The following is a 27,246-nucleotide window of genomic DNA, read 5'->3' as shown; positions in this document are numbered from 1 at the left end:
GGAGTCACCTACAAGAGCTACCTGCAGTGAACAACCCACCACACTCACTGAATTTGATGACTGTAGGGTACTATGAAAGATAATATGTAAAAATCTCCATTCTTGGGTCGACATGTTGAATGCGAGTTCCAGGCACCAACTAGAACACAAATCTGCACAAAAAAATTCAGAACTATTGCTCACAACATGGGTCTCCATAGTAGTACAACAATATGCAAACTCTACATTACATTTTATTGCAATCAGTGCAATGAAAGGAGGTTCTACATCTTAAGGTGGCACCATAGTTGTTTGTTCTCATACTGTGATATCTATTGATTTCTTTCCAAGCAGTGCACATACACACTGTGTGGATATGTGCGCATAATACTCCATCTGAAAAATGTGCATACACACACGATGTGCGTGTGTGTGTGTGTGTGTTTCAGACAGAGCATTATTTTCTAAGAGTGAAATTTTTGCTCTGACCCCTTCAGAGGAACAAATAAATTGTTCCAGTTAGGATAGATAAATTCATGATAAAAAAAAAAATTTTTTTTTTTTTAAATTCTATCCAGGATTTTTAATTCTCGTGATTAGGTTAAAAAACAAAAATCCTTCTGGATTGTTCCAAGAGGAATATTTTATTTTCATTCAAAACCATTTCAACCCCTGCTAGTCTAACCTATACTGTTTTCCTTAAAGATTACAACCTCTGCTATTCAAGAAACATAGATTTCTTCTTTCCTCCTTAATCTCTTGATTACACATGGCACTTGAGTGTTATAGGTTTTTTAACCATTCATATATGGTGTTGATATCACCAAGCACATCTGGTGAGAATAGGTCTTCTCACTTGATGTCACAAATAATGTCAACTGTTCAAACACTGTTTGAACATTTTAAAGTAGAATAATTGTATTTTCAGCAACTTTTTTAGCCTGCCTTCTTAAAGGAAACTTTTTATCCCGCCCACTCCCTTCTGTTTTGTCAAATTAAAGATGCTACAAAATTATATTCTTGGCAACTTTAATTTATAGTACGATCAAGTAAAAAAAAAAAAAAAAAAAAAAACTTTTCAATTTTTTTTTATCTCAAGTGAACCCCAAACTTACTGTCTGGCTGAAATATGTTCATGACGTCCTTTATAGTTTGGAAATTAAAAACAACAACAACAACTTGATTCTCTCACTTTATTTCATCCAAAAATTTGATTTATATTAGGATTTAGAGAGGGATAAACTGCTATCTCTTCTTGAATCTCAAAAAAAAAGTCAGGAGGTGGTATTCATTGGACATTTAATGAAAGCCTACCCATACTGGATGCTATCTTATAAAATTGCAAATTGTAAAAGTAAACTTGCAACGATCTTCAACTGAGATGAGAGAACATCCAACAGAAGGAAATAGATCTATCTTTTTCTACCTCTAATGTAAATTGGATTTTGTGATGTAAACCATTAAGAAAGTCAGTGAAGTTATTGAGAGATTCTTCTGATATGGTATGGTATTTTTCAATAGCTGTTTGTTCAGACTTTTTCAGAAATTTCTGCAATTATTGCTAAGCCTTTGGCCTATTCAAAATGGTCTTGGAATTTCAGGCAGAGTTTGAAAAATTTAATAGTATCAAGTGGAAAGATGTCTTCTAAAATTGAGATTATTTCTTCTCCTGGAATATTGGTGAATAAATTTCTCATGACTAACCTAGCCAGAATATCTGTGGGATTAAGTTTAATGTTTGTTTATGAAATCTTAAGTTTTTTAATATAAGATAAGGTTTTGCCTACATGTGATACTAGTAGGTTGGATAGATGTTCACAGAGGTAGTCAGTTCTCTGCAGTTGTGTGATAAGAAGACATCACCATCACGATTCAAACTATTGGTAGTTGGAGAATATTTTGCAATCGCTATCGATCTAAGGTAAATGTCACATGGTAAATTGACAAGCATCCTCCGTGTCTTACTTAGAAGAGAATTACTTTGACAGATTGTTCAAGGAATCTTCCGATGTCATTTGTTCAAAAGGCACACTAAATAGAAACCAAGGACTGATCCTTTACATTTGGAAATCATTAATTAATATGTGTGACATTCAAGACTTCTCTTATGCCAGCAATTAGCACTGTGTTTACACAACAGTGTAGAGAGAGAGACTGGACATATCATACCTAATGATACATGTGATTCAATTATTATTCCAGCCATTTTCAATTTGTAGAAATAAATAATGGCTGTTCGGAAATGTTTTGGTGTTGCATTTTTACTTTTGTTATATAACCTCATGAAGATGAGGTTATATAAGTCAGTCATATAGATAGCGAAACATGCTGGAGAAATAAATATAGTGTTAATAAAAAATGTCTAAGAGTTAAAACCTGGTTATCTGTTAAGTTAATCTAAATCTACTCGTAGTGAATTATCTAAAAAGCAGTATGCAATAGCAGTGGATGAAACTAGTCATTAATTTATTAAATTGTTTTACCTTTTTATGTTTTTTTTTTTTTGCCATTATTAATTTAAAAATATGGATATAACTCCATAATATGACAGGTGACTAACACTGGGTTTAATAAGTTGTGATAATATAGATAGTTAAATGACTAATTTTGCTACATACTAAAACTATACTATATATTATTGCATTACTAAAACTGAACATGTAGGAACTGTTCGGTTTTATTGCACGGACTGATCAGTCCGTATTGTGTGACTTATGTGCTCCTTTAGAAGATTAGCCAGATGTTTTGATATGTTACACAAAAGTAAAAAAAAACAGAAACATGTAGCTGGCATAGGCCAGTCATTGTTCAGTAGGTATGCACATAGTTTTCTGAAAAATTAGTTGGATCTGTGGAAAGATTTACTAAGTGACTTCAAAATATCACATAAAATTATTCCTTGGTTTCTGTTGAGTGTGTCTTGTGAGTGGATAACCATCGTAGACTCTTCGATGTTGCAAGCACTGAAGTTGTCTTCTATGTAAGGCATGGAGCTCTTGTCCCATTCAGTATTGTGGTGGGTGTTGGAGAAGTGGAAAGCTAGACCTGAGCTGTCTTCTCTGTTTTTATTAACATCTCCAGTATGCTCTTTTTGTCTAATTTCCAGCTTCTAGATCTTTGTAAGCAATGCCACAAGAACACGGAATATTGTAAATCCAGGATGTTTGTTGAAAAGGTTGTGGTCCTTAAGTGAATGTAATAGCTTGTATGGTCATGTTGGGGCTTGAAAGCTGCTCATATATGAGATTATAGGAGATTGGTGATTTTGAGAGAAAGTTAGCTAATATAATGGATGGAAACTGAAGCTCTGTAGTGAATGTCAGAGATCTGTTGTGGAACAGGAGTAGAGAATAGTATTTTCTTAAAATATCCATTGTTCACAAATAGTTGGAGAAGAGAATGTAATTCTTAGTGTTTCTTCATCTCCTGTAATAGAGATCGCCCTTTTTTTTCTCTTTTTTTTTTTCTTCAGCATATGTATAATACCTAATTTTTTCTATATATGGTGCAACAAAAAGAAATGTAACAACCTGTGTGGGCATATGGTATATGCAAGAGAGAGAGGCCTCCTTCTGCTTTTTTTGAAATTAAAAAGTTAAGCTAATATAAGTTAATATAAAGTTCTAAAGTGAATTTAATTTTATGATGGAAGGAGTTGATAGATGAAAGAAAATCATGTAACTCAGCCACAATATGTTTCCAGATTGTAAATATGTTATCTATGTATTTTCACCAAAGTGATGGTTTTCGATTTGTAGATAGCAGGAAATCTTTTTCAAACTTTTCCACGAATAAGTTAGCACATGGAGGAGATAGAGGGATTCCCATTGCATGGCCAGATAGTTGTTTATAGATTTTCCCATTCCATTAGAAATAATTTGAGTTGAGACAATGTCTAAATAGTTGGGAGATGTCAGAAGGGAACAGATCATCTACAAGTGCCATAACTTCATCTACAGGAACATTTGTGACAAAGATACAATATCTAGACTGTTTTAGACATTGTCTCAACTCAAATTATTTCTGATGGAATAGGGAAATCTAGATTGTAGATTTTCCCATTTCCAACAAAGTGTTGCGAGTTTTTGATGGAGTCCGTGCGACTGATGTTTTGATATCAGATAAGTAGGCAAGCTAATACCAACTGTGATAGGCCGAAGAGGATTAGTTATGTAATGGTTCATTTTTATGGATGGCGTGATACGTCACACCTTTTGAAATGGTGACTTTTGATGTTACAGATGTTTGACATGTTATGTGTTGTGGTTTGAGAAAATGAAATCTTGCAACACAAGTTCAGAGGAATTTCTGCATGCAATATGTCAAAGAACCTCCTGGTAGGCACATGATCGACATGTGGTACAAGAATTTTGTGGAAACAGGCTTCTCTGGGCGTCATTTAAGGTCGACAGGAAGGCCGTGTCTACCGATGCTCATGAAATTGGAATTCTTCATATGACCGTGTGCGTGTTTCACGATAATGTCTACATTTAAGGCCCTACAAATTTGCTCTTGTACAACATTTGAAGAAAGATGATAAGAAGATACACTAGAATTTCTGTACGAAAGTGATCAGTAAGATAGAACAAAATGAGGACTTTTTTGGGCATGATCATTTTAAGTGATGAGTGCACTTTTCACGTGAGCAAGTAAAACACTCGCAACTGCAGAATTTGAGGAAGCAAAAATCCACATGTCATCATAAAACATGTTTGAGGCACCCCAAAGGCTAACATTTTTTTTGTCACAAGCAAGAAGAAAGTGTATGGACACCCCTTATTTTTGAGTCAAACTGTTACTGGTGGTGCATATCTAGACATGTTACACAGGTACCTAATACCACAATTAGACAAAGATGACCATGATGGATATATTTTCAGCAAGACGGAGCACCTCCTCATTATCTGACAAACATAAGGTTGCACCTTGACACACCCATTTTCCGGACAGATAGATTGGTAGAGGGACATCTATAGCATGGCCACTGCGTTCCCCTGACCTTACACCATTAGATTTTTTTCTTGTGGAGTTTTGTGAAAGATTGAGTGTTTATACCACCATTACTAGTCAATTTGGATGAGCTGCATTCCACAATTACTGCTGCCATTGCTGAAGTTATTCCATATATGCTCTGCTACGTGTGGCAGGAAATTGATTACTAATGGGGGACGTCTGCAGTCATATCATACTTTAACTCTGTGTTGAACCTACATTTGCATGGTAATAAAAATTGTTCATCTGTTGCTATTTACCTTCTATTGTCATTCAAAGTTATATACTCCCTTTTAAAACACCCTGTATTTCTATCCCATACATCAGGAATCTAATGGTAGGACAGCAATCCATTAAGATTGCTGTCCTACTCAAAAGTCATAATATCAATATAGGTTAGTTACAAACCTATCTAAACTGGCCATAATCTCCTTAAATCTTCAAAAGAGAATAATCTCTTCTACGAATATCTAGGTTTTTATAGAATTTAAAGTTCTGATGTAAGATGGGAACATCTCAACAGCGTGGCATGTAGAAGAGAGAAAAAAAAAATCACAACTTGCACATCATCTACCATAAACATGCCATCGAGTGGGATGATACTTGCACCATATTCGGTCTACAATACAAATTCATTTTATGTGAAATCAAGGAATCCGCTGCAGTCATTCATTCATTCACATGGTTCCTTCAACATGCTTGATTTCAACTTTTCCAATAGTTATCTCCATATAATCTTTTAGAGACAACTGATGTGCCATGCATCAGTTGTTTTGATTGTTAATCTTTAACAGCTCATCTGAATTTTGTTTTCATTTGTAATCCTTATTTAATCTGCCACACTGAAAAGCCTCTAGTCCTTTATACACTAGCTAGTTTCATGCACAGCCCACTCATATATATGATACTAATGACTATTAAACCGAAATTTTATTATCAAGACTTCATTGCAGTTGTCTTTTGACTCTTTACAAAGTCAACATATACACTCATGAGGCCAAAACATCATGCCCATCCACCTATTAGCATTGGGTCTCATTTGACCAGGATAACTGCTTACATCAGTTTTGGCTTTGACTCCATTACACCATGCAAGGTGTCCTGAGGTGTTTTGGACTAGGAATAATGTTCCAGAGGTCAGTATCATTGACAGGGAGGGGGGCTGCATTCTGCATGGTCTCACAAATGTTTAATAGATTAAAATCGGAAGAATTAACTAGCCAGGGAAGCGCACAAAATGCTTGGATGTGCTCTTTGAACCTTACTTGCTAGAAGAGTCCATATCCATCAAGTCACATTGTCACTGTATAAGGCAATACTTGGCTGAATATAATAAATTTAGTTTAATCCTTTATCCAAGTGTGAGCAAACACAATTTGCTCACACTTGGATAAAGGATTAAACTAAATTTATTATACTCTAACCAAGTGAAAAATAAACTTTCAACATCTTTCTCTAAATCCAGAGTAATTTAGTAAAAAAGGTGGCACACCATTTGGCAACTCCTATAGGTGGAGATGACCTGCTAATGCTTCTGCCTGGTATCTTCACTTGGGCCTGGCTCCCACTGAAAAGACCTCAATAAAGGTCGAAACTAGTCTGGGTTGTGGCCCCTCCCTTAATGCATAACATTAGACATATCCGCAAGGAGATGTGTTTTGCATTATGGGAAATACTGAGATAGGAGTGTTGGTGGCTTGCTCCACCTTTGCAAGGAGTGTCCTAGTGTTGTACCACCTTACCCCAGTCCTGAAGATACTTTCAGGTGCAAACTGTGTTTGCTCACACTTGGATAAAGGATTAAACTAAATTTATTATACTCTAACCAGGTGAAAAATAAACTTTCTACTTCAATACTTGGCTGAAACAATCCAACAAGTAAGAATTAGCAGACAAGGTGTGCTCATTGGGGATTAGAGGACTTAGTGATATTTATGAAAACTATCTTCATACCAGGAAACTACCATTGACCTGCTTCCAGCCAACCAAGCTGCTTGGTCTGAAACAAGTTAGATCATCATAATGTTTCATGTTTTGGTTCATGATTATAGATAATTTTTGCAGCATTTTATTTTGTGCTTTATTAATAAAATTATTATAGCTGTAACAATGATTTTGTTTTATAATACACAATTTGAGTAGAATTCTTGGAGTGTAGGATACACATTACTTTTGTGTATCTATTTGGGATTTCAATGCAATAAATTTTCAATCAGCATCAACTTTAATGATCAAAAATTAACTTTTATGCATTAAATGTATTATTATATTATGTTTATTTTAATATTTCAAAAAAAATATTTGTAGTATTATACACCTACTGGAGTTCCAGTTCGCCAACTTGAACCAAATGTTTGTGCAGTATGTGGAAATAAAATTCTAGTCCAGAATAATTCTGAAGCTATAGTTGAAAAGACATATAAATTAGCTTGTGACCATATGTATCCTTTAATACTTATTAATTTGAGAAGTTTTTTTTTTTTTTTTGATAATTTAAAACTTGTTACATTTATTATAATTATTAGGTAATGGAGCTCAATTAGTTCATCAGATGATTGCTATCAATCACACCTTTAATGACACTGTATGTTGCTGATTTAGTCAGCAACATACGGTAATTGAAAATTGGAGGTGGTATATTATTGAGCCATTTTGACTGCATATCATGTAATGTAATGATGCCATTTAGATTAACAATCAGAAGTTTAATTGATAAGAAGTTAACTGAAAATAAATGAGTCTCATGCAGAGGTAGTAGGGTTCCACTCCCAGAAACTTGATTTTTCACCATGTAAAATATCTAAACAACTAATTGTTATATGCAATTAGCAAACATTTTCTTCCCCCCCCCCCCCCAATACTCAGTGTTTTCAGTTCTTCAGTATATGGATAACCTAATTTCTGTCTGAATTGAGTAATATGGATACTAAAAACTCAAAAAAAATTTGCTTTAGTTTGATTAATCTTATAGTTTAAAAAAAAATTGTCAATTCACTACAACCATTACTCCTAATATCAGTAGTTAATGAGTGGCATGAAATTTAAAGCATGGAATACAATTAATTGTATAATTAATTCTTGCTGTTCCATTACTTTGACTGACTCATATTGTCTGTTAAAAATGTGTTTACAAAATTTGGAATAGAGTTTGAATAGTGCAAGTTCTTTATCTGACAGATTTTCCTTCCAGATAAGCAAAATGAAATAGACTTACCATTGGAGAGGGTTGGGGATAGATTGATTACAAAATTCCATATTTTGGTCTCCCAGAAAAATAATATTTTAAATAGTATGTCAGCTGAATTCATAATTATAACATTCAAATAGATATATTTACTTAGCGTTGTTGTTGTAGTCTAGCCTGTGTAGCTCAGTAGAAGTGATGTTTGCACTCTACGACACTTGACTGCATGAAGAAAGACTTAGTTCAAGTCTAGTCTCTGACTGGAGAAACATTTTCTAAGCTTTTTTCAACCAGTTCCCAAGTTAGTCAATCTCTGGCATGGGGAAGCGGGTTTTTTCTCCTGGAAACTCAGGTTTTTCATCCCGTAAACTTAAGAACATCAGCTGTCGAACCCACACTATTTTCAGACATTAAAAATATTGTGTCAGGGATCATGAGGTGGTGGCACTTGTTAGCCACCTTCTTGACTGCATACCGATTAATTAGTGATAGCCTTGGGCCAGCTATTTCTGATTGACTACCAGTGGAGATTGAACTGTCCACTCGGTCTCCAAAAGTTAGATAGGGCCAAAACCACCTCGCCCACTCCCTATACTGGAACAAAAAGGCGTTAGCTGATTTTTTATTTATTTATTTATTTTATGTGGTAATTTCTGTGATGCTAATTATGCAAAAGAAACTGCCATAGATTCAGTTCCAGTTATTGACTAGAGAAACTTTAAACTTTTTTCCAACTATTTTAGAGCTGGCACCTCATGTCTTTTCCAGATCTGCACAGATCCTTGTTATATTTTCATGATTTCCTGACAGTTTGTCATAATGAAAAATATCTTAACAACCTCTCTTAGCCTTACACCTGGCTTATTCTTCAAATTTCTCCTCAATAATTTTTCTTAGCATCTTTATATACTTACATAAATCATACTTGTAATATTCATGGGGAAATTCCTCTGTAATTCTTGCATTTTATTTCACTTTTTTATAGATCAGTACTATGAGAGCGCTATCCCAATATCTAGAATTGGTCCCAGGTTTTCTAAATTATGCAATGTACGACTGTAAATTTCTTTTGGATCAACATGATTATCACTCATGTTGATCCATAGTGGAATAAAATAGGCATCTAAAGCTCATAATTAACTAACTAAATTTGTTTAGCTAATTAAATTACCAAGTCAATATTTCACCTTTCCACAGTGCATCTTCATGGGCACAAAGAGATAAGTTGAGCATATGCATGCAAGCACACTAGTAGGAGAGGCAAACACAGACCAGCTGTGTTTGCCTCTCCTACTAAAAGGCAACACAAGTGCAGCGGCCATGGAATCAGTCCACCACACCTAACCCAGTGCTCAGATAAATGCATGTCAAGAAATTTTGGGACTGTAAGAACTCAATGTGATGGTTCTCCATCTTGCTGGAACACCACATTTGGCTGATGATCTGCCAACTGAGGTAACAGATACACCGTAGCATGTCCAGATAGTTCACTGCTGTCACTGTTTTTTCTGCAAAGAAAAAGGGCCCCAAAACTTCCAAACATGATAAAGCACACCAGGCATTAATCTTTTGACTCTCTCTTTCGAATACTCAATGGTGCGAGGGTTTTCTGATCCCCATATTCTGCAGTTATGATGATTTACTCTCCCTGATGTGCAAAACATTGCTTCATCACTAAATATCCATCTCCAAAGATAATTTTTAAGCTTCAATTTTTGATAAAATGTCTTGGACAAATTGGAAATGGCAGGATTTATTATCCGACTGTAAAGCCTTCACAATCTGCAGTTTGTAGACATGGAGTATTATAAACAAAGTGAGAGGTTAGTTATACTAGGTTTAGCATTATTAGGAGTATTTAAAAAGTTATTTAATACAATTGCAATAATTCAGTTTAGAAATGGATAAACCATGATCATGCAAGTTCCATCAGTATATACAATATAACAATGGTTATATTGTTATATTGTATATATGGATGTACCAGTCTATTGAAAAACACACCTCTGAACATCAGTGTTACATTTAATTGATTAAACTTCATAAATCCAGATTAGCCCAGTGTGGAGGTGATGGAATCTTACAAATAATCTCAAGTTGTTGCATAGAATTATTTTTAAATATACATGTTGGCTCAAAGAAAGTGCTGTGAAGCTCTGAATGATGGTTTATCTATTACCAAAATTTATTTAGTAAATGGTGATTTGGAATTGTATTATATATATCAGTGGCGGCTCGTACATAAGCACTGCAGCACCCCCCAAGGAAAAAATGAAAAAAATTAAATTTTGTTTGTGTTTATAAATAATGACAGTGCTTACAACATTATATAAATGCAATACAACATGTTAAAGGTTACAGCTTGTGTTTTGACATTGATTGAATAGTTAATAATTGGAATTGTTCGATTAACGTTTAGATTGCACTGCAATCTAACGCAGTGTCAGAATTATCACGTTAGGCCAATTGCAGCTGGTCTCGCCGATATTCGTTTGTGCTTCTCATTGCACATTACCAGTGATTCTGACATTGCTCGTTTGGGCAGTGTATCGTATGCCTACGTGCTTTATTTCTGTGCGATATGAAACTTTTATTGGTGTTTGCTCGTGGTGAGGGTGAAATATTTTTAATAAAGCAATATTTTAATATGTAAATTTATTTATTAATAAATTGGTTACTGATTAGGAAAAAAAGAATTTTTATTTATTTTTATTTTTTATTTTGTATATGCAGCACCCCCACTTAAAATTTTCACTGGCCACTGCTGATATATATATATCAAAGTACCTCAAGTGTTTCTCCAATAAATCTTCATCTTTCATCAAAAACACCACAGATTTTGTTTCCCATGTAAAAGATATTCCCATCAATGAAAATGACATTCTAGCAAGTTTTGACATTATATCTTTATTTACTAACGTTCCTACGGACGAGGTACTTACATTACTAAAGGATGAATTATCCAAAAAAATGTTTACTTTATTAAAACATTGCATGCATTCATTCTGGTTACTTCAGATATCAGGACTCCGTTTACCAACAAAAAACAAGGCCTGGCAATGGGCAATCCTTTGTCCTCAGTTCTAGCTAACATCTTCCTTGAAGATTTTGAAACGAAAGCCATATCTTCCTTCTCATTTAAACTAAAAGTTTGGAAACGATATGTTGATGATATATTCATTATTTGGAATCACGGGCACACATTTCTCACAGATTTTCTTCATCATCTAAACATCCAACATCCTAATATAAAATTTACTGCTGATCTAGAAAATAATAACTCCTTAGCTTTCCTGGATGTCATGCTTACACGATGCTCTGAAAGATTAAAAATCTCTATGTAGAAAACCTACTCATATTAATAGATATCTGCATAATCTTTCTCATCATTTTCCACCACAAAAACTTGGAACTATATCTACCTTAGGACACAGAGCACGCTCTCTCTTGAATGAACCAGATGAACTACAAAAAGAAATAAATCACCTCATTCTTATCTTTAAACAAAATGGATACTCTGAAAAAACTATTAAGAAATTTCTTCTGGATCCTCCTAGGTAGTGCACAACAGAAACTATTAATTTTAAAGGTAGCATCTCCATTCCATACATTAGCACAGTCTCTAAAAAATTAGCTAAAGTCCTTAAAAAATATAATATCAGGATGTTCTTCACCACACTTCCTAAAATCCGTTCTCTAATCAACCATCCAAAACCTACTCATCACAACCTAAAATATCCAGGTGTATATAAATTATAGTGCAATTGCAATATCCCTTATTTTGGACAAACTAACAAATCTATTGAACAACGTATAGAAGAGCATAAGAGAGACATCTCTTACAAAAGATCTCATGCAACTGCGTTATCCAGTCATGTTCTTTTTTCAAATAATCCTAATGATGATCAACAAAGCCACTCTGTTTGCTGGGATAGATCAGAAAATATCTTTCACTGTGATGATGAGTTTGAGAGGAAAATTGTAGAATCAAGGGAAATCCTGCTGAACCCTATCCACTTAAACAACAATTTGAGTTATAACATCCTAGATAGCCATGCTGCATTTATTCAATATTGGTGTTCACATGTGCCTGCACTCACACTTGCATTAAACAATGGCACGCCTGTTAGAACAACTTGAAAAAATACGTTTTTTTTATGTATCAATTATGTGTGGCAATTTTTACCTGTAATTTTCAGTTTGTTTAGATATTTCAATGTTTATTACTATTCTTTTCCTTTAAGAATACCTGAGGAAGGCTGTTATAAGCCGAAACTAGTCGTATTATTCTTATTAAAATCTTTATAAGGTATCTCGGTTTTTAGTCATTAAATCTATGTTTTTAAAATGTATCACAACAACCGAGTAAAAGCTGATTATCTCTCTCTCACACACACACACACACACACACACACACACACACACATATATATATATATTTAGTTCCTAATGCTGTTATAGTTTTAAACCTTTTTATGAACATATGGAACTATATCTAAAAGAGCTAACCATTGTTATATCTTTTACATGCTGTATGAAGTTATATCTGTTGCATTAAAAATCTCGGTGTTCTTTAACACTCGCTGAAGATACTTTATGATACACAAAACTGTTAATTAAATATTTCTTCCTGTAACTGTGGTTAGTTTATGAGAAGCCAACATGTTTCTCTCCATTATAGGATAAATATTAATGATATATAATATGTGCGGGGTGGAGGGGGGAACGTATATGAAATTTAAGCATTCAAAATGTATACTTTGAATGCTAAAATTGAAAGATATATGTGCAAAGCACATGCTACTGCTGTACTTTGAAATAACCTCTCTCTCTTATGTATTTCCAAAAAAAATGATCTGCAAGTTATGATATCCGATTACTGGCCTAATTAGCCAAATTGGATAATATGTACACTCTCCAGCAAACTGTGGATTTGAAGCCATTTGGCATTAGGTGGAGTCTAACTAATCAAATATATAGTGGGATGCTGTTACAGACCTAATAGATTGGTTGCTAGTGATGGAGAAATGCATTGCAAAATAAAGATGATGAGTGAGAAACAAATAATCATAATGGGGGATTTGAATTATTTAAATATTGATTGGGCAATAAAATCTCATGAAAAGAATGGAATTCAGTTTATTGAGCTGTTGCAAGACAACTTCCTCAAGCAGCATGTGATAAAAAGAACTCAAGGTCAAAGAGTGTTAGATCTGATTATAGTGTTCAGAGGGGGATTTTCAATAAAAGATGACTTCTGTTCTGCTTCCATTTGGTGACAGTGATCATTCTATAATGTGGGAAGTTTATGGATGTTCTATTCAGAAAAGGTTACATGCTGTGAACTACAAAGTAGGAAATTATGACCTGAGGCATATGCTGGATTCTGTGCCATGGTATCACTTGTTGGATGGGAAGTATTGACAATGCATATGAAGTATGCATTGTCAATACCCTTCCTTAAAAAATACTTAAATGATGCAATATCAGAATTTGTCCCTAGAGTTCAAAAAAATAAATAGATAGTGAAATGGAGATGTAATCTTATTAAGCAATAGATTCGTAAGAAAAATATGTGGCAGGTATACCATAATGATGCTGTCAGGTATGAAATTTATAAGTATCCGGCCAGAAGAGTTGCAACTGTTGTATGGAAAGCTAAGTGTGAGTATGAAAAGAAACTGGCTCTACAAGCTAAAGACAACTCCAAAGAATTCTATTGCTTTGCTACAAGTAAAGGAAAGAATGAATATGAAAGAATAACTACTGAATGCAGATGGTATGTAGGTGACAGATACAGAAGAGATTGTTTAACTAATGAGTGGTCATTTTGCTAAAAGCTGTCAACTTGATGTACAACATTAAGCTCACTGCTTCCTCTCCACTCGATGAAGAAATTCAGGTATAATAGGAGGAGGTACCAGAGCTGTTGCACAAACTGAATAAGAATTTGGCAATAGGAGCTGATGGGATGTCAGCAGGGATGCTAAAAGAGTGTTCAGTTGCACTTGGCTGTTGCTTTAACCAGGCTCTATAGTTTGAGTCTCAAAACAGAGAAGATTCCACAGGATTGGGAAGAAAGATGTATGATAATCCCATTGCACAAGGGTGTAAGGACTGATGTATCCAACTGTAGACCTATCAGTATCTCTGGACTGGTGGTGAAGATTTTGGAAAAGTTGGTTAGTACCATATTTTACTCTAATATAACTTGCCCTTGCGTATATCTTGCACCCCTGATTTTACTTTACGAAAAAAGAAATTAAAACGTTTTGCATATACCTTGCACACACGAAAAAAATTTAAAACTAAGAAATAGATAGTGGTGTGGTTATGGTAGTTTCACATATTTTGGAATTCAATTGAAAAGAATCAGCATTTCAACTCAACATTGTCGTTTAGTCCTGTGACCAAACAACAATAACAGAAAACAGTGAAAATTGTGATAATGCACACAACTGGAAGTGGAAAACAGTGACATACAATCATGCTTGCAATTATTGCAGATGAAAGAAAGTTGCCTCTTACATAATATTCAAAAGGAAAACAATGTCAAAGGTTAAATTTCCCAATGGAATTCATGTAAGAGTTCAAGAAAAAGGATGGATAGACACTACAATAGTTCAACATTGGACTAAAACAGTTTGGGACAAATGGCCAGAGGCTTATTTCACCGCCCAACTCCTCGTGTGGGTTAGTTTCTACAGAAGCTAACTTTCGAATGTGAAGACCAATGTGGCCATTATTCCTGGTTGTTTTGGATGTATTGGTAAACAAACCATTCAAGGACTATATGAAAATTCTACACAGAACGGATGACAGCCAGCAGCTGTCATCCATTAAAACTGTTGTAAAACTGTTGTGCAACTGGATTTAAGGCTTGGGACATGATTTTGGCAGAAATAATTGCCAAGAGTTTTTTAAAAAACTGGCATCTCTAAATGTCCAGAATGTTATCGAAGATGATGCTATTTAGGTAGATGACCTTAGCAGTGCACATGAGGAAACCGCTCTCGAGACTGGAAGTAGCGGTAATGAATAGGAGATTCTTGGTAAGTCATCCATTTTCAGTTTTTTTTTTTTTTTAATGATAATCTTATGATCACCAAAATTATAAAAGGATAAGCAATAACTTTTAATTTAATTACAGAAGCATTGTCGCTAAAGGTCAAATATATTGCGTGATGAAGGTGAGGCACGATCGCATAAATAAAGTTGATAATTAAAATTTAAATACATTCATTTTATAAATAATGTGAGCAATTATAGATTATAATGAGTATTGAGGATTTAATTGTAAATGTCAATCTAATTTTTTCCTGAAAAACTTTAGTTTTCCGAAAATCCCCACATGTATCTCACACTACCATTTTTTAACTTTCATTTTGGGGAAAAAAGTACAAGTTATATTCGAGTAAATATGGTACTCGCATACAGAAATGGATTGGTGGAGAATCTATACTTGGAAATGAACAGCATGGGGTTTACTAAGAGATGGTTATGTTTGAGCAACTTGATCACATTATATAATAAGGTTATCATTGAGTTAGACAAGAGGAGTGGATACAACAATGATACTTTTGGATTTTGCTATGACAGCATGAAAGACTGTTCCATAAATTGGATGTGATTGGAGAGAGATTGGGTTATAAAATATTGACATGATAAGAGAATGGCTGTCTGACAGATATCAAAAAGTAGTATAGGTAACTAGTTATGTACCACAAGGGTTAGTCCATTGTTATTCAATCTGTACATTAATAGCATTGGAAAGAATTTGACATGGGACATGTCAAATTCTTTTTGTCAAATTTTTTGCTGATGATGCAAAGATATTCTCAGTAATCAAGAGTGCCACTGATATGCAGTAACTGCAGAATGATTTGAATAGGCTGGAATTGTGGGCATACAAAAATGGCTGTCTGTTAAATGTTAATAAGCATAAAGTCATGCTCTTTGGTGTGATGAGATCTCCAACATCATGTTACATTGGGTGAAATTATGCTAGAAGAAACTGATCAGGCTGAGAATCCTGGATTTTCAGTAGATAGGAAGTTGAAGTTCAAGTAGCAAGGATTGTAAATACAACTCAGAATGCTGAAACAAACTTTTATATGTAAAGATAAGGAAGTCATTTACCCCTTTACAGAGCTTTGATAATATCTCATGTGGACTATTGTGAGCAGGTCTGATCTGTAGTGATTCTAACACTCTTTGACCTCAAGTTCCTTCTGTCACATGCTGCTTGAGAAAATTGTCTCGCAACAGCTCAATAAATTCAGTTTCGTTCTTCTCATGAGATTTTATTGCTACCCAATTAGTGTTCGGATAATTAAAATACCTCATCATGATTATTCTTTTTGTGCCCATTGTCTTTATTTGGTGATGCATTTCTTCATCACTAGCAACCAATCCACCAGGTCTGTAACAACACCTAAATATGTATTTGATCCTGTTAGATTCCACCTCACACTAGATGGCTTCAAACTCACTGCCACATGAAAAATTGTTAGTCATAGTTTTCAACTCTAACTGGATTCAAGCCAGCTGATATCATTAGCAGCATGTCCCCTCCTCTCTTATGCTGTTTATCCTTCCTAAAAATACTGTACCCTTTACACTTGATAGTAGTTAGTATGTGTGATTCTGATAGCCAGGTCTCACTAATCTGAGTTCTTAAAATATTGATCAAGGCAACAAACTCTACCCTTTAGTTTCTGATACTCTTAGCATTCTTGTACAAGCATAATACGCTACCTGCATGTTCTTTTTTATACTCTTGTCTGTAGTCTGCATGACACAGTTTTGGGCAACTTGCAGATCTCTGTTCTACTAGAGCCTGATGTATGCAGGCATTTTTGCACACATTGGATGGGTCTGAACTGGATAACACAAAATTAAAATTTTCTCTCATCGTAATCATTTCATTGATAATGCCCATTCATGTCATTAACACAGTTACATAACATCGTCACTCTTACATGCATATGGGGCATGTTCAAAGAAAGACCAAACTTTTTGCACAGAATGTGCACAGCAGCTACTGAGCACACCTAGTAGCAGGCTTTGACATCAAATTGCCATTTGCCCCATTCTGCTCTGAGCATTAGTTGTCGAATTACATCCACTGAAATGAGCATGTGCACAAGCTGTCTGTCATGTTCATGACAAAGTGACAATGAAAGAGCTTGAAGAACAACATGTATGTGTAAAATTTACTGCAAACTTGGTAAAAATTTTACAGAGACATTTCAGTTGCTTAACCAAGCATATGGGAGGACTATATGAACCAAATGCAGTGCTCTGAGTTCAAAAAAGGGCAGAACATTGGTCAGTGAAGATCCCAGGCCTCATTGACCTTCCACATCAACAGATGATGGCCAAGTTGAGAGAGAGTTTGTGCTGTGATTCGTGGATGTTGTTTAACTATCTGAGAAGTTACTGGCAAAGTGTGCATCAGCATAGGATCTTGCTATCAAATTTTGACTGGAAAACTTCAGATGTGTCATATCAGTGCAAAATTCGTGCTGCTTTCAATGTCAGTTGAAATCAATCAATGCAAATGGTAATAAAAACTTTCTTAAGAACATCATAGCAGGAGATGAGATATGGCTATGATGTTGAAACCAAGATGCAATCGTCACAGTGGGTGGGGAAAGGGTCTCAACCAAAAAAAACCATGGATGAGTCAGTCAAAGATCAAGGTGATGTTGGTTGTTTTTTTTGATTGGAAAGGCATCGTTCATTATGAATTTGTACCACATGATCAGATGGCAAACAAAGAGTTGTACCAGGAAGTTTTATTGCATTTGAGGGATGCTGTGTGCAGGAAGAGGCCTGAATTGTGGGAAAACCAAACTTGGATGTTGCACCGTGACAATGCATTGGCTCACACATCACTTCTCATCCGCAGTTATATGGCAAAACATCAGACATCTGTTATGCTCCATCCACCCTATTCTCCTGACTTAGCCCTAGCAGATTTATTCCTATTTCCCAAACTTAAAATTACTTTGAAAGGATGTCGTTTCCAAATCATAGAGAAGATTCAAGAAAATGCAATAAGAGAACTGTGTGCCATCACAAAATGCATTTCAGGAAGTATTTCAACAATGGAAGAAACATTGGTAACTGTTTATTGTAGAGGGAAAACTACTTTGAAGTGGGAACTGTGCTTAAAATGTTGTAAAATGTGCAATAAGTCTTTATAGCAAAAGTTCAGTCTTTTTTTTTTTTTTTTAACATGCCTTGTATTCTCACCATTCCTCCCATTATAATTTAGTTTCCCTTTGTTAGGTCTCATATCAGGTATTTATTTTTCAAGACTCTTGATACCAAAAACATTCAAGTATAGGCTGTCCCTCTTGTATAAATTCAATCTTCCATCAAAACTCACTCTACACATCCAAAAACTCGAATCCATTCCTTCTGCATAGCCTATGCATTGAATTATTTGCATCATAGCCCTTCTTAATTCATTTTTATCATATCGAGGTATTATACTTACGATTTTTACTTTCTCACTCTTCACTCTCACTTAGGGTTATCATATTCTAAAATGCTAAAATGCTGACACCCCATCGCCTGACCAACTCATTCTGGATACAAACATCTAACACAAAAATAAATACATATTTTTGAAATCTTTACCTTTGTAAGCTTTTCATTAATTAGATGCGATGAGTATGCTTATTAGAACACACAAAAATATGAGATTTTAAGTGTCATCATAACTCTTGTTTCATAAGACTTATGATGACACTTAAAATACCATTTTCTGTCCTACATGAAAAAGAATTAGACTTATCACACTTCATACATTACTTTGCAGCCCATGCATAATTTTCACTAGACCAAATTTTCTTTAGCAGTTCTTTGTTTCGACGCAAATAGTCGAACATATTTTTACATGTAAAATGTCTGTAATTAAATTTAACTATAGCAAGTCCTTTCACAGATTCTATGGTAAGTCTATTTCTTTCCTTGGTCCACTGAGCTTTATTAATGAAATTATATTGTATTAATAAGCCTTTCAACACTGGCATTGTGACCTGGAATTGCAAACAGAAACTGAGCCATCTTTACAATTTCATTGTACTGTTCTTCACTCTTGCAGAATTCAGTATAGTCATACCATTTTTTCTGACTTGACACTTCTTTTCCATCATATGAAGCAACAAATCTCTTCAAGTTTGAAAATTGTTCAAAACATTTGCTGTCATCAACTTGCACACCTTGCTCCATCAAGAAGTGTATACATTCTTCTACACTTTCCCCAGGAGAGTTCTTTAAGACTTAGCCACTTAAAACAGGAAAATTCGTTAAAGTGTTGCATCCACATGTTCAAATTAAGTAAATAGTCTAAACACCCTACATAGAGTGTAGTTTCTATCGAATGGGGAGCAAGAACAGAATTTACGACGGCTTGTGTTTTTGTGTGACCATTCGACACTTTGGCTGCAATTTTTGAATCGCTGAAAATTTGTTTCAACAATCCAGGAGCATAGTCCATGGAATTGTAACTGTTGTGATGAACAACAGTATGATATGCAAGGGCCCCTTCAGCAGCACTTACACTGTCTTCCAATTCTGAATTTGGCTTGATAAAATAATCACTTAATTTTCTTGTTGAACTCTGTCCCCTAACACACTTAACACACCCATGCTGTGCAACCGAAACATATGTACCACGACTGCATACAATACATTCAGCCTCCCAGGGCGAAAACATGGAAATTTTTTCCTTATGATTATCATTCACAGAGCACTTCCTTTTGGCTTTAGACATCCTCCAGATAATCTGAAATAAATATAAGTCCTCTTCTTTGGTGCATCAATCCGAAGATTGGTAAATATTGCAGCACATCACAACATCCTGTCTTGTGACTTTCTTTTTATCTCTTCATAACTCTTAGTGCCAGTTAGCATTATTATGTTATTTGTACAGTAAACCCTTGCAGAACGCAATTTTGCACATACGCATTATCTTAATTGTTTTCATTTAATTTGTCCAACACTAGAATTTCATTCATACGAGGTACGCTGCAGAGTGTTGGCTGGCAACTCTGCTTGGCACTACCCACTAGCTGAGTGACCCAGGCCAAGTTGTGATCATTTCACTCATGTTAGCAGAGCTGTCACCTATTTATCAGTGTTTATCCTCTTCTCCTTTTGCATTTGTATTTCTTTTAATTTCAAAAATTCAATATGTCATCTAAGAGGAAGAATGAAGATGATAAAGCAGCAAAAAGATGCAAAGTTTTGACGTTATCTCAGAAAATTGAAATTTTAGATAAGTTGAAAAATGGTACACGTGTTTCATCGCTTACAAGAGAACTAGCTATAAACGAATCAAGCATAAGAACAATACAGGAGAATGAAGAAAAGATTTGGTCTAGTGTCAAAGCTTCAGGCGATACTTCTGCAAAGGTTGCTCAAGTTTCAAGAAGAATTCCGCAATTGGAAAAGATGGAAAAAATATTAATATCTTAGATTGACAATCAAGTAAACAAAAAAGACTCAGTTGTGGATGGTGTTGCTATTCGAAACAAAGCTTTAGATTTGTTTTCTTTCGTTTTAAATAAAGATGGCCAATCATCAGAGAAAATTGACTTACAAGCAAGCAAAGATTGGCTTGAAAACTTTAAGCGTCGTTTTAATTTGCACAATGTAAAGCTTCAGAGAGAAGCTGGCTCTGCAGATAAAGAAGCAGCAGAGAAATTCAAACCCCAATTTTTGAAATTCATTTAAGGGAGGGGTTACGTTTTGCAACAAGTTTTCAATGCAGATGAGACAGGCCTATTTTATAAGCGAATGGGACAACGAACCTACATCACAAAGACACAAAAGGTTGCCCCAGGTTTTAAAGCTTTTAAGGATAGACTCGCTTTGCTTTTTTGTGAAAATACTTCAAGTGCAAGCCTCTACTCATTTATCGATCTAAAATGCCTCTTGCATTGCAGGGAAAAAATTTTGAGCAATTGCCCGTGGTGTGGAAGTGGAATAGAAAAGTTTGGGTAACAAAAGCCCTCTTTAAAAACTGGTTTGAAAATTCGTTCGGTTAAAGAAGTCAAACATTATTTAGAACAGCAAAACCTGTGCTTTAAAGTTCTCCTAATTCTTGATAATGCTCCAGGACACAATGCTGAAAACCTCACAACATTGCATCCAAATGTAGGGTTTTATTCCTCCCACCTAACACCACTTCCTTAATCCAGTCAGTGGATCAAGGGATCATAAAAACATTCAAAGCCTATTATGTCAGGCATGTTTACACCTCTGCAAATAAAACACTAGACCATAGATTCCCAAAATGGGCGGCACTGCCCCCCCCCCCCCCCCCCAGTGGGCGCTGAAGCCTTCTAGGTGGCTATTGTGGGAACAAAAGCATTTGGGGACGTTCAGGTGGTCTAGGGGTCGGTGGCTCTTTATAGAAGAAATTAATAATATATATATAAAAATTAATTATTTTCGTGATTTTGTGATTAAATAGTCATTTAAAATTTAAATATTGCATTTTAATTCATCTTGTGTCCATCTTACACGATCAATTTTTTTATTAATTTTCTATTTCAATTATTTAATCATTTGAAAATTTACCATGTCAGATAGAAATAGATGTAAATTTTCTATGTCAATGAGAAAATAGAGCATGTGTATATTGTTACACCCTGATACCTTAAGAATGTAGAATTCCCAGTTATCATGGTGTAACATGAAGAGAAAATAAAATAAAACCCCTGTATAAAAGCTAATAGATGAATTATTTAAAAGAAAGAAAAATATTCTTGCATCCAAGTAAAATATATTACAAAAAAAAAAGTGTTTGTTGAACTAACTAATAAAAGAAGGAATATATAAGTGTTGTGATATAAAAAAAAAAAAAATTTAGCTAAGTAAGACAGAAAGGATTAGTCATAAGAAATTGTATGTGAGAGGCTAGAGATTAAAATATTAAGTAAATTCTTAAAAATTTGGGAGGGAGATTAATTTAGAGGCTAACAAAAATAAAAAAACAATAGACTATCGCTCAGGGGCAATTCCCGGATTTGAGACATCGTCATGGGCTCACCGACAAAGGATGTTTGGCAGAAAAACGCCACCCTAATTGGTCGGTGAAGTCGAATCCAGTAAGGGGTGGAGAAAAGAAATGAAAGAAGGTGCCGTTAGGGTTCAATGTATAAAAGGGTTAGATCCCCCCCCCCCCCGGGTCTTTTTCCCGGATAGTTTCTTCACAAGCTCCTTCGTATAGGTTTTCACGTGGTTTTCCTGAGTGGCGGGATTGGAGTTAATCTCTGTCGTCACAACAAGGAAACAAAAGTGAGCGGGATTTCGATTCCGTATTTCCTATGGTAAGAAATGAGGAATGCCATTTAGCCAAAGGAAAGAAGGTATTGTCTAAGTGTTTCATCATCCAGTGACAACTACGAGAAAGGGAAATCTGTAAAGAAGTCGGTGTCCACGTGGCGAGTTTCACAGTCATGGTATAGATGATTCTAAAGTGTGTTCTTAATTCATGTACGAAAAGTAAAGATTGAGTAAGCACAGTTTAATGCCAAAAGAACTTAGGAGTAACAGATTATAAGAGAGATCATACCAGGATAGTTCAATCGGAAAAAGGTAGAGGCCAATATAGAAAACTCAAGAGAAAAAGGTACGGTAAAAATCTCGTGTTAACTAAAAATTGTCTGTAATTGCAACCATTATTCTATTACTGAACTGTTGAAGAGACTAAGGAAAATTATACTAGGACTTTAGTACATGACTGATTATAATGAGAGTATGCTTGTTAACACTTTCATTGCCAAGCTGAAAATTGGAATTTCGTGCGGTGGCCAAATTGTTTTTATTTAGTTAGCAACTTCCACGCGATAACACGTGATCGGCCGTTTGGTGAGAACTCGCATCGCATGATCGCACGATATCGTTCATTGCCAAGCTGAAAATTGGAATTTCGTGTGGTGGCCAAATTTTTTTTATTTTTTTATTTAGTTAGCGACGCCCACGCGATAACGTGTGATTGGCCGTTTGGTGAGAACTCGCATCACGCGATATTAATATTATATAAGTATTGTGTGTCCTGAGATTTATGCATGTGTATTGTAACGTATAGGAAAGTTTTAAATGTCAAAGTTAAGTGTTAACACAGTGAAAGGATAATTTAATCTACATAGTTTTAGATAGTTAAATAGAGTGAGTTGATCACATATGTCCAGGTGCTACAGCATATAGCGTATTCACACTAATATAGGGGTAACTAATGTGTTAATTAGATCTGGGATTATACATATGATTGTATGAGTTGAATTTGTTATGGCGACATGATCTCAATACCCATATAGGATCATAGCCAAATTACTTGTGATAAGCTAATGTTATTTTATAAATGTTTTCTTAGTATTGAATTGAATTATATTAGAAATTGAATTGTACCATGCTAATGAGTTTAATAAACCTTTGTTCATTGATAAAACAGTTGTCTGAAATTGCTGCCCAGTGCACCACTTGAAAAATGTACGAACCTAATCACGCGGGAAATTAATATCTAAAAAAAAAAAATGAGATAAAGTGTCACAACTGCAATATTGTTTCACATTCAGACATATTTTAGTAATTGCTTCTTGTTTCTGTATTTAATATCTCAAACTAAATGTCCCAAAAGGCACAGTATAATATAAATATTAGGGACACTAAGGGGAGAAATAGCTTAAATATTTGTATTTTGGGGTGATATCTCGTGCATAGATAATAGTTGAACATAGATAAGCAGAAAATCACTAGATAGAATAATAATCATAAATTGGGACACAACAATATGTGTGTATAATAGGTTATGTTTACAGTAGCAAATATATTCGTTATATTTCATTTCAAAATATATATGAAATATATAAAACCACTTTTCTAATTGATTTGTATAAAAATAAACCCAATTTTATATAATTTAATATTACAAGTAAAAATGATAATGGCAAGAAAGAAATAAAATCATAAATTTTAGTTAGCCTAGTTAGTACTAACTTATATTGCTAACTAGAGGGAAAAAACAAAGCAAATATTATTCGAAACTTATTATACTGTTTTCTGTATGTTATGTTTTGTAGGTTTATTGTTTATATCTTGTGTAATTATTTTATTTATTAATTATTATTTATAATTATTCGGACAATGTCGTGGTCGGAAGAACAAAATGCGCTTGCGTACAAAATAAAAAATCGAACATGTCATACAGGATATTTTAACTTCTATTTTTTATATACTTAAAAAATTTATTCATTTTTTGCTATTGTAAAAATTGATCATGCCATACAAGCTTTAGTCTATCCATGTAGCAGACGAGTCTTAACTAGTAGTATGTCAGTCAACTATTATGTAGGTAATTCACTCAATTCAGCATGTTTTGACAGGAATATGGGTGCTTGCAGTGACTTGTTCAAAACACGAGTACGATGGTATCGCAAACAAGTCAATGCATGCAAGTCGATTCGGGCTAGATTTCAAATCTATAAATACCAGTGGTTTAGGAATAAGTTTCATTATTTTTTGTATGCTTTTCCAACAATCATCAGTCGAAAGTGTGATAGATAAGTGGAGTCATACAAAGTGTAAATTAAATCTTTTATTTTGCAAATATTTTTGCAAATTTTATTACTTCATTATGTCTGAATATAAGAAGAAATGTCGGCACTACAGTATTGAGTATTTGAAATATGGTTTTATTCAGTCTCCTACGAACCAATTATTACCCATGTGCTTGATTTGCCAAAAAGTATTTTCAAATGAAGTTCCACTTCTAAATGTGTATATATTGTTACACCCTGATACCTTAAGAATGTAGAATTCCCAGTTATCATGGTGTAACATGTATAACCCCTGTATAAAAGCTAATAGATGAATTATTTAAAAGAAAGAAAAATATTCTTGAGTTCCACTTCTAAATTTGATGATCCTGCTATGTTTACATAGCAGGATCATCAAATTTAGAAGTGGAACTCAAGAATATTTTTGCAAAAATTTTGCAAATATTTTTGCAAAATTTGATATAGTTAGACGTTTAAAATATTTTTCTTCTAGTACTTGAAAATAGGACAAATCTTTATCCTTTTTATCAGCATGCATTTTAGTCAAATGCTCTTGTAGCCTAGAAGTGGAATTCATAGCACTCACAACAAATGAAGAACTAAAAATAAAATTCAAAACTGGATACCAAGAGTTCTGGCTTCAAAAATCAATACCTACACTGTACTCTGGATTATGGGAAATAGTGCAGAAATTTTTAATTGCATTTCCATCTTCTTATTTGGCTGAGCGTGGGTTTAGTGCTGTAGTGAATTTACTATCTAAGAAAAGGAACCGATTGCATATAACTGAGCGTGACGATTTGCGACTGTTTTTAACGAAAGTTGAACCCGATATTAACAAACTTTTAAAAATGCACCAGGCTCATCCTTCACGTTAATTTGTTATTTTTTCTTTGTATTTTTACTTTGTAAGTTCGAAATAAACCATCTAACACATTCGATGGCGTTTTAATTATTACAATAAGGTTCTTACTAATGTAATGCAATCTCTTAATATGTATTCCGAATTTTCATATTTAAACCATTGTATGAAACTTCACATTAATTTGTTATTTTTGCTTTGTGTTTTTACTTTATAAGTTAGAAATAAACAATTTTGTAATATATTTAATGGTGTTTTAATTATTACAATAAGATTCTTACTAATGCAATTGAATCTCTTAATTGTATTTCACATTTTCATATTTAAACCATTGTATGAAACTGTGCATAATATTATAAAATATAATAAATTTAGTTTAATCCTTTATCCAAGTGTGAGCAAACAAAGTTTGCGCCTGAAGTATCTTCAGGACTGAGGTAATGTGGTACACACCAGGGCAACTCATTGCAAAGGTGGAGCAAGCTACAAATATTATTTGTGCATAATATTATTCGAGCATACATTTTACAATCTTTACATATGAGCTACGTTTCAACAAAATCGGTATAGCAATAATCTTTAACTTGTTAAAGTTAAAGATTTTTGCTTTTTATGTGCTTGATCTTTAACTGTGTTCAAGATCAAGCACATATTGGCCACTTCTTTTTAAACATTTAATGGCATAAACAGTAATGTATCATTAGTTGCTATTTGCGTCAAAAATATCAAATGGCTTGAATGCGGAAAACTGTTATAATTGGGGGCGTTACAAAATTTATGTCTTGCAAAGTGGGCGGTGGCCCGAAAAAGTTTGAGAACCTATGCACTAGACGAAGGAAAGCACGACACGCTAATGGCATTTTGGAAGCGATTCAACATAAGCCACTGCATAGAAATGATTAAACTCGCATGGGAACAAGTGAATTCATCAACATTGAATGCTTGCTGGCTTCAGCTCTGGCCAGAAGTCAACAATTTTAAAGGATTTCCGTTGATTGAAAATGAAGCGAAGGATTTTCAGATATGGAAGAAGGAGAAGTCAAAGAATTAATTGAGAATGACGATCGAGAAATGACAAATGAAGAATTGGATGATCTTGTAACAGCAGCGATAGTGAAGAAGAAGATAAAGTGCCTTTAACTTACAAGAAGTTAAACGAATTGTTTAAAAAAAAAGGCACAGGAACTGTCTGATTTTGCAATGGAGATTGACCCAAATGAAGAAAGAAGAGGACACTTTATGAAAGGCATTGAAAAACTCTGCACTCCTTACCGCGAAACTTTTAAAGAGTTGCATCAGTCATTGTCCCAAGCAAAAATCACTAGCTTTTTTAAAAAATAATTGTATCATGGACCTACTTATTAAGCAGTAATAAAAATCCTTTCAATTAACATTTGTTTCATTTTTCCCTTTTAATTACAACAATATTTAGGTTAAGATGAAAAGCCAAAAGGCTATTTTTTTCCTGGCGAGGTTGATATAAGTTAAGGGGATAAAAGAGTTAAAAGATAAAAGGGGTTCAGGTTAGTTTAAATTATGCATACATACTTTCTTAATTTGAACTATACCTAACACATTTTTTTCCATAGAAAGTTAACTTTGCGGAACATGATTTTGCTGTGCACGCAATGTATTAATGATGTAACCCT

At 34.3% G+C, this 27,246-nt stretch overlaps 1 protein-coding gene across 2 annotated transcripts in view; it reads left to right on the top strand.

The window, feature by feature from the left end:
• Positions 1-27,246, top strand: part of LOC150104861 (E3 ubiquitin ligase Rnf121) — a 167,556-nt gene that overhangs the window by 116,301 nt on the left and 24,009 nt on the right. For both annotated transcript variants that reach the window (XM_090396019.1, XM_090396018.1), the window contains exon 6: positions 7,279-7,412. In XM_090396019.1, the coding sequence (XP_090252145.1) occupies positions 7,279-7,412 (134 nt within the window). The remainder of the gene's footprint in view (positions 1-7,278; positions 7,413-27,246) is intronic.

This window comes from Typopeltis vanoorti, chromosome 7, assembly GCF_054136105.1.
Source record: "Typopeltis vanoorti isolate ZY-2024b chromosome 7, IOZ_Tvanoo_1.0, whole genome shotgun sequence".
NCBI lineage: Eukaryota > Metazoa > Arthropoda > Arachnida > Uropygi > Thelyphonidae > Typopeltis > Typopeltis vanoorti.
This window is presented reverse-complemented; position numbering and strand designations above follow the sequence as displayed.